Here is a 13,731-nt window from a genome sequence, read left to right as displayed (position 1 = left end):
AATAAGAACGCCAGGCCGGGTTTCACAGCTTTCCCAGGAGGGAGCACCTAGGAAAGGCGGGAAGGGAGGGAGACATTGGCAGGCTGCTGCTGAGAAACACAGCTGTTCAGTGATGCCACAGATTATTCAAAATTACGTAAAATGATGGTTTGTACTCCTATTTTTTGCCCTTAAACACTCTCCTTGGATGCATTTGTGTATATAACCTTCCCAGCCCCAGGTACTTGAGCAACCACAGGACAATAAATATGAAACCCAAACAACAAAGGACAGATTGGAGCCTGCCAGTTCAAACGCTGCACTCTGCGATCTTCAGGAACACACGTAATATGTTAACTAACACGTTATACACTGTACTTTCCAGTCCCCTTTGCTTGAACTGGCAAGTCTATGTATAACTGTTTCTATATTTTGTTATGGTCTTTATTTTACCTGCCTGCATTTATCTTTGTATCATTCATGTGCCCAGAATAAGTGCTTCCCACTGAAGAAATGCTTTTAAAAAAAAATAGTTTAATATCACACTCCAGAGAAAATAATCCTAGGCATAATGATAGCTTGAATTACTATTACAAGGCCCACTTCTTCAAGGAAAAATAGTGTCCCATTTAATTTTGTGACTATTCTGTTTATTTCAGTTGACGCGATAATGCACATCATTGTATAAGCAATTTGTCAGTGCTAAATAAATATTGTGAGGCATAAAGATAGATGAAATGATCAGATTGGCCAAGCCACTGCTCAGGTTCCCAGATGTAGAGATGGGACCTACCCTTCAGCCCTTATAAAAATGCTTTAGGAAAGTACGATAGATAAATCATCTTTTTTCAAAAATAGAGTATAGTATAGGATTTTTAAAAATTCTATGTAAATAATAATAAATGGGCAAAGATTCGGACTTGCCTTAGAGTATTTTATAATATATTTAGCCAAAAGTGTGCAGGCATATTTTATATGATTTATGTAAATATTCTAAGGCTTAGTTTATGTTTAAAATGAAACAGAAGCATCTGTTGAAAAATGCCATAACCCTGTGGCAGCTGCTATTAAACCATTAACAGGATCAGGTTTCATTTAAACCAGATTTACCATTTTCTACAACAGCCCATGGGAAAGCTAAAAACATTAGGCACAAATTACTTGACAAGAGAGATTCTTAATCAAGCCATACTTTTCATTTGGCTGGTTGGCTGTGAGTAACCTCTGTGATAAGAAGATAAAAGCTCTATGAGGACGAGAGTAAAAGAATGGAACCAAAAACCTGTTTTAATCATTTAAAAATAAAGCTGAACTGTTGCTATTACAGCAATTTCATCTATTTTTATCCCTGCTTTTATTTTTTAATTTGTCTTTATTGTTGAAAGCACTACAGATGTCTCCTTTTTCCCCCATTGACCCCCCACCGCCCTCCCGCCCCTCCCCAGGCCTTCACTGCAGTGTTGCCTGTGTCCATGGGCTATGCTTATATGCGGTAAGTTCTTTGGTTAATCCCTTCCCACCCCCGTCTTCCCTCTGAGATCCCTCAGTCCGTTCCATGCTTCTATGTCTCGGGATGTTTTGTTCATCAGTTTATTGTGTTCATTAGATTCCACATATAAGTAAGATCATGTGATACTTGTCTTTCTCTGACTGGCATGTATCACTTAGCATAATGCTCTCCAGGTCCCCCATGCTGTGTCAAAGGGTAAGGGATCCTTCTTTTTATCCCTACTTTTAGAAGTGAAAACTAATGTCCCTTTTATACTAACCTTATCTTAGTGGATATGTTCACTAAATAAAATAGATGAAATAAGAATTTGACCAGTACTGACCCAGCTCTCTCATTAATTTTGTTATGATTCTGGGCAAGTCGCTTTTCTTTTTGTATCTCAGTTTCCACGCATTCAAGTTTCTGCATCGATAAAAAACTCGGAGATAAGCATCTTTCTCACAGAGTTGATGAATTATCAACTTGGATAATAAATATAAAAATGTTCATAAAATAGGAAATGCACATAACCATTACTTATTTTAAGATTTTATCCCAACTATTTCTAAGGTAACTTAGATTATAGTTTATTTTAATAAAGAAGAAAAGAATCTATTATGGTTTAAGCTCATCTACAAACACAGAAAACACCAGTATCATTTTGTGCATAACAAAGCCTAGTAACACTACACTGCAGTGTGTCACCTGTAACAATGAGAAAAAGAAGCCAGTGCTCGCCTGACCAGGCATGGGTCAGTGGCTGAGTGTCGACCTAGGATCCAGGTGATCAGGGTTCGATTCCTGGTCAGGGCACTTGCCCGGATTGCAGATCGATCCCCACTCAGGGGCATGCAGGAGGTAGCCAATCAATGACTCTCTCATCATTGATGTTTTTCTCTCTCTCTCCTGCTCCCTTCCTCTCTGAAATCAATAAAGATATATATTTTTTAAAAAGCCCGTGCTCATGCACAAAAGCAACTTCACTTAACCAAGATAGAGGGGTCGCATACAACTAGCCTGACAGCCCCCATATATATAAGTATACAAATAAGACTAGTCATTGATATTGATTGAAAAGTGGGAGGATAAGAGCCGTATGTTCTCAAATAAAAAACTTTATCTGACAAGAGTTGTCTTACCTTTCTTATTTTTTTTAGTACCTTTCCCAGCTGCATATCACAGGAGATATCTTTTTCCCTGTAATGTGTAGCTTGGGACTCATTCCTTTTCTCTCTGGCAAGAAAGGATCGTAAGTTTCATCGTACCTCTCAGGGGACCCTTTCTGCACACCTGAATATTTCCAGAGCTATCCTATGATGTAACCTTTCCATGCATATTTTTCAGTAGTTTTGTAATTGAATACTATATATTACGAGAAATAAATGTATTGGGTCTCCAGACAACTATCAATGCCATCTCCTCATGAGAGTCCTGATGGTTGGAGGTCATAATGTTCTCACAGTATCTTTACTGAGCACCACGAAAAGCATTCTTTCTGAAGGAAGTGACACTGCAGAGCTGCATTTTCACTGCATAGCATAAGGGTGATTCATCAATCTTCCATGTCATAGCAGGTGTATGTGAAAGGACAGTGGACTACAGGCAGAATCCAAGAAGCAAACAAGAATTTTGAAGGCTGAATTTTGCATGGAGGATTGAAAGAGAGGGCATTTTTTTCCCCCACTTAGACACCAAATACTTCTTTTAAACTGAAGCGAGTCAAAGAGGATTAGGGTAGTCTTACAAAATAAAAAAGCATCTTGGATGAAGTATTCTTCAATTTTCTGGATTTTTCTGAAATTTTTTATGATGATTATTGTTTGTATAATCAGAAAAAAGTTGATAAAGCGATGTCAAAAACAGAAGGCCTTCAACATTCTGCTCTGAGTATAGTGGACTTGGTCATGAATTCACCATAACATAGGAAAAAACACCAGTAAATTTTTTTTTTTAATATGTATATTTGTTAATTGATTGGGGAGTTTAGGACACAGGAAATTTAGGAGAAACTAAATCTCTGAAAGGGATAAGCTGTAGGACAGCTCTAAACAGCTTTGAATCCCAAGTAACTAGTGAAGGAACAGAATTGTTAATGGGTGGGAGACTTTGCCAGTGAAAACTAGTTGAACTTCTAACGACCTTGGGCTAATGTGAGATACTGAATACATGTAAGCCCCAGACCCAGAGAAAACCTTTACTATTTACCAATTCTCAACCTCAGGACTTTTATCCAGTGCTCAGCAGCATGTGAGCAGTTAAGTCAGGCCTGGGTGTCAGAGAGATCTCCAGGGGCACAGGAATCTTGAGGCAGGGCTGGAGAGCAGAGCAGCATCTCAGTTAACAGGGTGACTGGATACCAAGCTCAGCTGAAAAGAGGAATCTTTTACACCTCAAAACGTTTGAAATCAATGGTGAATTAAAACTAATTAAAGCTACAACCTAACCCCAATTTAGCTTAATTCTAATTAGAGAGATCAGCCTCTCACCTTAGTGGCCTGACAAAGGTAGGTGGGTTTTTTTGCAGGGGGGAGGACGGGCAGAAGGAATATTTTGTACTTCAGTCTTTACAACTCATTTATACACAATGTATGGCATACAACACACAACTATGAGACATCCATAAAAGCAGGAAACAATCATGCATAAACAAAATGAAGCAGTCAATGGAAACTGAACCACAGGTGACTGAGATATAGAATTAATAGAGAAAGACACTAAACAATCTTTACAATTAGGATAAAGGAAAACATGGAAATAATCAATGAAATGGTGGAAAATTTCAGGAGAGAAGAGAACTTAAAAATGTTTTAGAACAGAAAAAATATTCAAAATAAAAAAATGTGTTCAATGGGTTTTACAGTAGAAATGGGCATAGTAGAAAGAGGACAGGTCAACAGAAATGTCCCAACTGAAGCACAAAGGCAATAAGAATTTTTTAAAAAGCCACAGATTAGAGCATGCAACACCTGTGGGATAATAATAAATTGTAGCACACATGTAATTAAAGTTCTAAATGAAGAAAAACACAATGGTGCAGAAAAAAGTATTTGGAGAGATAATCACTGAGAATTTTCCAAAATTGATGAAAGATATCAATCCACAAACCAAAAAGCTTAGAATCCTAGAAGAAAAAATGAAAAGGAAATAATACTTAGGCATATAATAATCAAACCAATAAAAATGAAAGACAAAATCTTAAAAATAAAGGGCCATCTATGATATCTAACAGAAAAGCTCATTATTGGCTGTCAAAGATTTACACTTTGTCAAGTATCCATATTGCCTTATTTGGAAATTCTGGATTTAATAAAAAATATTTTATGTCTTAAGGAAAATTCTACTTTCTTTTTTTTTGGCCCAGCTTCTTTGCTAAAAACTCTGGTCATATAGTTACTTTTATCTCTGGCACTGAACAAAAAGTTTCCAGAAACTTTGGTTCCGTACAAGCTTCACTTTTTTGTTCCTTGGTAGGCATTTCTCACCTAACTGACATCATATTACCACTTTATATTTACCATGTAAATTGTAATTCCTTAGCAGCACATTAAAGGCCTTAATGCAGCCTCACCACAATATAATCTTCCAGTATTATTTTTAATTAAACACATATTTGAATATATATTAATATTCACAATATATATGTGTACATTTAAATACTGTAGTGAAAATTATTTTCTCAAATGCCTGCCCACCACACACACACACACACACAAACACACACACACACACACAGCCCACAGTCAATATTATTTTGTCATGACAGCTTCTTTGTCAGAAAATCCCTGTCCCTTCTCCAAGTTTTGCTTATTAAAACTAAAGATTCTTGGTGTCTTCACCTTGGACAATATTTTTAAGGTGACCATTTCTAATCTATAGATTTTCAAGCAGATGTACAGGAAGAGATACTGGTGGGGTCTAGACATAGATTGAGGACTTAAAAGCTTTCATAACAATTACTAAGACACTCTAAGAATTTTAAAGCACTTAATACTTAAAGTCAATAATATACAGTGACCTAAGAAAAAAGCATTTAAAATTTTTTCTTGAAAAATACATATTATTTAATAAAAATACTGGTGCTATACACAAATTTTGAGAAACAATGTTATACTCAGTTCCTTGGGCAGATAGCTTTTCTATAATCTATGAGACAGTTGTTCGTTCTCTACCTGAAGCCTACACTGCTGAGAATGTTTACCAAGTCATAAGGTAAATCAGTCCATATGTGAATGATCCTGCTAGAAAAATCCACTCCCTCCTCAGCAGCCATGGTGTCATTAATGCTGTTCATCAAATATTTCCAGCATTTCATCTTCTAAGCATGTGGTAGGATTTCATTTCCAAGCCCCTTTGTGGTTAGATGGTCCATTTGACTAGTTCTGGCCAATGATCTGCAAGTGGACATATATGTACCACTTCTGAGCAAAAGCATTTGTTAGTTCTACACCCTCCAGACTTGTCTTTTCTTCTCCTTTGCCACAGTGATAATACTCCAGATGGTGATCTTTCAACCAGTCTTTGACTTAGAATGAGCATGGGTAAAGCAGAGCATCTAACTGTCCTGAAGTGGACATGTAGTTTGAGTGAAAAATAAACTTGTATTATATTAAGCCACTGAGATGTTGGGGTTCTTTGTTGCTGTAGAATAACTAAGCCAATGTTGGCCAATTCACCTGCCCTGAACTGTATTTAATCAAGTACAGTCTTAACTGTTCTATAAACATTATTATTGTGCCAAGTTAGCTTCTACACCTTAGGTCACAAGATATAAAATCAAGGACCTAGTGGTTTTTTGTCAGGGTAATGATAAAGCCAATAGTAGAGAAACGTGCAAATACTCATATATCTGCCTTTAAGTAGATAAAGCAGAATAACCATAATGCTTAAATTGTCCATGGTAAGTCTACAATGGTGATGGTTGGACATTTCTTTGTATGCAATTCTCCTAAATGCATCTTAAATGGTTCCCTGACTTTATAGATAAGTTATTTTAATCCTGTTTGTTCAATTATGCCTGTTTAATTGCTTTCCTAATTTAAAAAGAAAGCTATATATCTTAGTGGTTAAAAACATGGATGGGCTTTGGCATCAAACAAACATAATATCAAATACCAATTTACCACTTAAGTAAGTAACCTACCATCTCTTAACCTTGGTTTTGCCATTTATAAAACACTGGTGGTGGTAGTAGGGGGTAGTGGGGTAGGAATGACAGTGGTGATGGAGGGAAGGTCACAGGCAGGGAGAATGGGAAATGAAATAAATGGTTTCTTCTAGATCTAACATTTTAAAGGGAATAGAGTAGTCAAGGAGGTAAATAAATATGCTTAATTTGCATTAGAAATAGAAAAATAGTGTTTTTTAATAAAGTGTGGACAAATGAGTGGAAATTGATGCCACAGTACAGGGTGATCTAGGTTATCTAGTGAGAGTTTTATAGTATCATTATTTTCCTTTCCATTTCCTCAGTCAAGATAAATAAATAGGCAAATTAGCTCTAAGACCCAGTCTTTCCACTATGGGATAAAAGACAGTAATTATACTTGGAAGCTTATCTTGGCCTAGGGATAAAGAACAGAGGGTGGTAACAGCTATAACTATCATAGCTTCTGAAAGAAAAAAAGAAAATATTACTTCCAACACCACCGCAAACATTTCTCTCATGAGCAAATATAATAGTTCCAGTTTCCTAGTTTAGATTTTTTTTTTAGTTCCTTAATCCTAAAAGTTAGTACAATATCAACAGTTAACATTTCCTGAAAGCTTACTAAATGCAAGGCACTTTTAAAATCACGTTATCCCTATCAACTCAATCACCACAGCAATCCTATTAAGTAAATTCTATTATTAACTCCATTTTACAAATGACATAAATGAGAAAAAGAGACCTATCCTAATGTCACACAGAACATAAGAGTAGAAGGTAGAATAAGATTAGATTTTTGGCAATTTGCTACAGAGACATTCGTACGATGCTCCCTGAATGTGGGAGGTGACACATCAGAGTCTACCTTGGACTCTTGGTGAAAAGGCTCAAGGTCATTCCTTTTCACCCTTTTTACTGCTTTTCATGATTCCTATAAACTAAGGAGCTAAGATTCTTATTCACATGATTTTCTGTATTGGACCTATTCTCTCTTAAATTGCCCACTTTGAGTTCAGGCATCAAATAAGAAAAAAAACAAACCCCATTATCCATCCAGGATTCTTTAAGAATGAGTCTTTCTGAAGAAAGAAAAAAAAAAAAAAAAGGGGATGAGTCTTTCTGAAGGACTAGATTCACCAGATAGCTTACAAGTTAGTAATTCTAAATAAAAATCTTTCTAAAATGAGGGCACAGTTCTATGATCTTTCTTTCTTTTCTTTTTTTTTTTTTTTTTAATATATCTTTATTGATTTCAGAGAGAGGAAAGGAGGGGGAGAGAGAGAGATAGAAACATCAATGATGAGAGAGTCATTGATCGAGCCCGCAACCCGGGCATGTGCCCTGACCAGGAATCGAACCCCGATCGCCTGTATCCTAGGTCGACGCTCAACCGCTGAGCCACGCCCAGCTGGGCTCTATGATCTTTCAAATCAAAAGTCTCCATAATTTTATGATTTCTCAAGAACTATTTTAGTCATTTGAGAAACATAAGCATTTATACAATAGTGTCCTGAAGTCTCTAGACTAACTGTCCCAAAAATTTATTTTGCATAATAACCTAAGGGTGCTCATTGAAATGCAGGTTTCCAGGCCTCATGCTCATCCTTGAATCAGTAACTCTAGGTGAGGTTTGAAATCTGAACTTGGAACAAAAATAGGTAATGGTCATTCAGACCACACTTTGAAAACCAATGGCCAGGGGGTGGCTTCTGATCAAAATGACAATGTAGGTAAATGCAGTACTCTCATACCCCCACAACCACATCAAAATTATAACTAAACTACAGAACAACCATCATTCAGAACCACCTGAAATCTAACAGAACAGAAGTCCCACAACTAAGGAGGGGAAAAGATGAGGAATGGGCTGGTCCCACACTCACATGGGGCTGATAAAAACTGGGAAGGACATCTTGGCTGTGAAGGTCCCAGCCTCACACCAGGCCCCCCAGCCCAGGGTTTCATTGCCAGGAAGAGAAGTCGCTATAACTTCTGGTTGTGAAAACGAGTGAGGATTGTGGCTGAGTGAGACAAAGGGCTGCTGGAATCCCAGGCAGTTGTTCTTAAAGGGCCCTATGCACATACTTACTTGGACTCACTCACTCTGAGCTCCAGCATTGGGGTAATAGCTCATAAGGCACCAGGGACATAAAGGGAGGAACTGAACTCTCTGGCATCAGGGCAAGAGCTAGAGGGGAGACTTTCTCTCAGACAGAAGTGCTGGCAGAGGCTATTGTTCCTTTTCTGAGTCCTTCCCCAACACAACCAGCAAGGAGGTTCCATATCTGAGTGTCCATCAACCAGGCTATCACTGTTCACCCCACTGTGGTTATTCTCTGACACCCCACCTAACTTTGGTCTCACCAAAGCCGTTTCCAGTGGCTTTTCCATACTAATAGCCTGTCTTGTCTCATGCTTCAGACTTTCCTAAAATCTCTCAAACAAGCAACATCTGGCCTCAGCATACCCTGTACCTCTCACTAAGTGACCGCTTAGTGGCAGCCAGCCTTTGTTTGCCTCTTGGCCTCTCCTGGGCATCTCCAAGCCAGCACAAGCAGCGGCAACCTGCAGATCACTTTGTTAGTCATGCCAGGTAGCCCCAGCCCAATGCAAGTGATGGCTAACTTTGGCCTGTAGCTCCCAGGAGGTTCCAGAGCCAGCATACCTAGTGGACAGCTTCAGATCACATTGAAGCACCACCAAACACCTCCACAAATGACATATTCAAGGACTGGATTCAGCCATCACCAGAAACCCACTGAAGTAAATCCTGCTCCGTGGGGTGAAGTCCTTGCATAGCTGATCCTCCACAGTGGTTTCAGTCAGTTCTTGCAGCCAAAATACCTGAGTGGTAAATCCCTCCCATTGCCAACAGAAATCAAGGGCCAGTTACAACAAGAAGGTGTACACAGCCCACACAGGAATGGGCAACTGAAGTGCCCAGCTTGGGTGAACAGGGAGGCTGTGCCACTGGACCCTATAGGACACCTACTACATTAGGCCACTCTACCAAGCCCAGGAGACACAATAGCTCTACCTAATAAATATAAACAAACACAGGGAGGCTGTCAAAATGAGGAGATAAAGAAACATGTCCCAAATGAAATAAAGAACAAAACTCCAGAAAAAGAACTAAACAAAATGAAGACAATCAATCTACTAGATGCAAAGTCCAAAACACTGGTTATAAAGACACTCAATGAGCACAGAGGAAGAGTATTTGAATTTAGAGAAAACTTCAACAGCATAAAAAAGGATATGGAAACCATCAAAAAGAACCAGTCAAAAAGAAAGGATGCACTGGCTATAATGAAGGGTAATTACAGGGAATCAACAGTAGAGTAGATGAAGCCAAGAATCAAAACAGCAATTTGGAATATAAGAAAGCAAAAAACACCCAATCAGAACAGCAAACAGAAAAAAGAATCCAAAAAATGAGAATAGTTTAAGGAACCTCTGGAACAACTTTAAACATACCAACATTAACATCATGGAAGTACCAGAAGGAGAAGAGAGAGAGCAAGAAATTGAAAACTTATTTGAAAAAATAATGACAGAAAACTTCTCTAATTTGGTGAAGTAAATAGGCATGCAAGTCCCCGAAGCACGGGGAGTGCCAAACCGGATGAACCCAAAGAGGCCCACACCAAGACACATCATAATTAAAATGCAAAAGGCTGAATACAAAGACAGAATCTTAAAAGCAGTAAGAGAGCCCGGCTGACATGGCTCAACAATTGAACATCAACCTGTGATCCAGGAGATCGCAGATCGATTCCTGGTCAGGGCACATGCCCTAGTTGTGGGCTCAATCCCCAGTTGGGGGGGAGGGGTGTAAGAGGCAGCTAATCATTGATGTTTCTATCTCTCTCCCTCCTTCTCCCTTCCTCTCTTTGAAATCAATAAAGATATATTTAAAAAAAAAAAAAAAAAAAAAAAAAGCAGTTACCTACAAGGTAGCTCCCATAAGACTGTCAACTTTTTCTCAACAGAAACCTTGCAGGCCAGAAGTGATTGGCAATAAATATTCAAAGGAATGAAAAGTAAGAACCTACAACCAAAATTACTCTACCCAGAAGAGCTATTTTTTAGAACCAAAGGACAGATAAAGAGCTGTTCAGACAAGAAAAAGCTAAATGAGTTCATCACCCCTCAACCAGTATTACATGAAACTTTAAAGGATCTTTGTTAAGAAGAAGAAAAAATAAATCAAAATATAAACACTAGAATGGCAATAAATATATCTCTGTCAAAAACTGAATCTAAAAAAATATAAAATAAACAAATAAGCAGAACAGAAATAGACACATAGATACAGAGGATATTTTGACAGTTGCCAGATGGGAGTGGAGTTGGGGGACTGAAAAACATGAAAGGATTAAGAAGTACAAATTGGTTGTTACAGAATAGTCATGGGAATGTACAGTACAACATAGGAATATAGTCAATAATATTCTATTAACTGTGTATGGTGTCAGATGGGTACAAGATCTATCAGGATGATCACTGAGTAAGTTATACAATGTCTAAACACTGGAGTGTACATCAGAAACTAATATAATATTGTATATCAGCTGAAATTGAAAACCAAAAATTTTTTTAAAAGAAAAAAAAGAAGTGATAGAAGCAATTTTCAGAAAAATAAAAAGTATGTACTGAACTTGCGGGAAAAAAAGAAAAAGAAAATCAAAGTCCAATATGGATACTAAGATAAGACAGGTTTGTGTGTCTTTGGTCATACATCCAACTGGCTTCCACAGATTAGAGCAACAATTATGTCTAAAATCAAACATTCATAAATGAATAAAAGCTGACAAAAAAATTATATTTCCACCATTTTCCATCAAATATGACTGAAATCAAGAGATAATATATGACATATCATTGCATTATATCACAATTCTATTACCTGACCTCAACCTCAATATGCCATAACTCATCTCTTCACATGCTACTCAAATGTTCAACTAAGAATATTTCACTCTAGGGATATGACAAAATTTAATTGAATATTTTAATTTAGAAAATTCAGTTCTGGGATTTCTCCCCAAATCTACCCTTTTTTTTGACTGTGAAAACAAAAAGTTGAATTTTCTTTTTAGCTTCTCCTTGTTAGGCAAAAGATAGATCTTTCTCTTCATTGTCCCTGAGAGTTGAACACATTGGGGAAAAATTGGGCACAGCCCATTACTTTTACAAACCCCAGTGACTGAGCCTCAATGCACAAAAAGATGGCATTTTTGAACATCTGTAGCATGATTAGATCAAAGACCAACAAATTAACCACAAATGGTTTTACAAGGAACAGGCAAATATATCATTGGGAAAGGAGAAAAGTTTTTGGCAATAATTGCTAATCAACATTTCCCTTTGGGCAAACCACATTTTACCAAAGATATCTAGCAATATTAATGCTTGTGCAACATAGATCAGTCATTCACGCACACACATTTATTAAATGCTCATTTTGTATTTAAGTACCATTGTGGTACTGTGGGTAAAAATAATTGGATAAGACAAACAAGCTTCTTATTCTTGCTGAGCTATAGACTGGTGGGGGAGAGGATAAACAAGGAATAATAAGACCATATCAATAGTGATAAATGCTCTAATTTCCACTGATTTTGAAATAATGATAAAGTAGAGATGTGCTAGGCTAGAAAATGACCAGAGGAAGGGCTATTCTGTTAAGAAAATCTTGTCTAAGGAAGTGACAGTTTACCTGAGACTGGCTGTGTCAAGGTTTAAAGAGGAACTCTACTACGAAGGAAGCAACAACTAATTCAGTGGCCCAGCAGCAAGAATGAGCATGAGAACAGAAAGTGAGACTGGAATGAAATACACAAACAGAAAACTGATACAAAATACAATGAGCGAGGGGGATAGAGGCCAGATCACATAAGGTTTGAAGGCTTCGGTAAGGAGTTGGATTTCATTCTAAATGCAATAGAGAGCCACATGGCGAAATGTTAAGCAGAGACTTGGCATGATCTAATTTGCAGTTTACTAAACTGGCCTTTATTAGACTTTAAATGTAGCGATGTTTTTGTTTGAACATAAATCTCTGTCCAGTCGCCACCATATTTTGAGAGCCCCATCAATTTAAAGCCATTGCCTACTGCTTGGTACGTGTATGAGGCAGACGGAAAAGGAGAGCCCTATGATAGAAAAAGACAGCCTTATGATTTGCGGTTAACAGGCCATGTGACCTTGGAGAAATTCTTTACCCTACTCAGCCCTTGGTGACTTTCCTTGGTGTTCATATGATAATTAATGCCTTAGAAGTAAATAAAGCATTTTGTATAGATGTTGAAATATTAAAACAAATTCCTCCTGAATATGAGTTCAAATATAGAAGCAAGTTCCTGCTCTTTAGAAAATTCAAAATGATTGTGAGTTGCATGCAAAGTGAACAAGAACTGCTATTTATTTTGTAAATAAGGCATTCTTAACACTGAATACATCAGATATGAACAAATGTAGAGAACAGATATAACAACAAAGATGGATTTATGGCATCTTGATAGTATTTTCAATAAATAAAAAATGTGAGTCTGCGTAAAACATAAAAAATTTTTAAAAAGTTAAAACTGGGTTCAGCAATAAATTAAAAGTGGGATTTATTCCAGGGATGCAAAGTTGGTACAATATGTGCAAATCAATAAATATGATACACCAGATAAACAAAATGAAAGATAAAAACCACATGATCATATCAATAGATGCAGAAAAAAGTATTTGATAAAATCCAGCACCCATTTATGGGAATACAGGGAGCATGCCTAAACATAATAAAGGCCATGTATGCGACAAACTGATAGCCAACATTATACTTAATGGGCAAAAACTAAAAGTGTTTCCCTTAAGATCAGGAACAAGACAAGGATATCTGCTTTCACCACTCTTATTCAAGATATTACTGGAAGTCGCAGACACAGCAATCAGACAAGAAGAAGAAATAAAAGGCATTAAAATTGGAAAGGAAGACGTAAAACTGACAATATTTGCAGATGATGTGATACTGTATATAGAGATGCCTAAAGAGCCCACCAAAAAAACTACTAGAACTGATAAATTCAGTAAAGTAGCAGGATACAAAATAAGTATCCAGAAATCA

General features: G+C 37.2%; 1 protein-coding gene across 1 annotated transcript in view; it reads right to left on the bottom strand.

Moving 5' to 3' along the window:
* The window catches only part of LOC107537507 (uncharacterized), a 160,777-nt gene that overhangs the window by 125,232 nt on the left and 21,814 nt on the right, over positions 1–13,731 (bottom strand). Inside the window, exon 5 of the mRNA XM_087820727.1 lies at positions 1–47. This exon is cut by the window's left edge and continues 217 nt beyond it. Within this exon, the coding sequence (XP_087676853.1) occupies positions 1–47 (47 nt within the window). The remainder of the gene's footprint in view (positions 48–13,731) is intronic.

The sequence above is a fragment of the Miniopterus natalensis genome, chromosome 9 (assembly GCF_054644295.1).
Source record: "Miniopterus natalensis isolate mMinNat1 chromosome 9, mMinNat1.hap1, whole genome shotgun sequence".
In the NCBI taxonomy this organism is placed as follows: Eukaryota; Metazoa; Chordata; class Mammalia; order Chiroptera; family Miniopteridae; genus Miniopterus; species Miniopterus natalensis.
The sequence above is the reverse complement of the archived record's forward strand: the minus strand, read 5'-3'. Positions and strand labels throughout refer to the sequence as shown.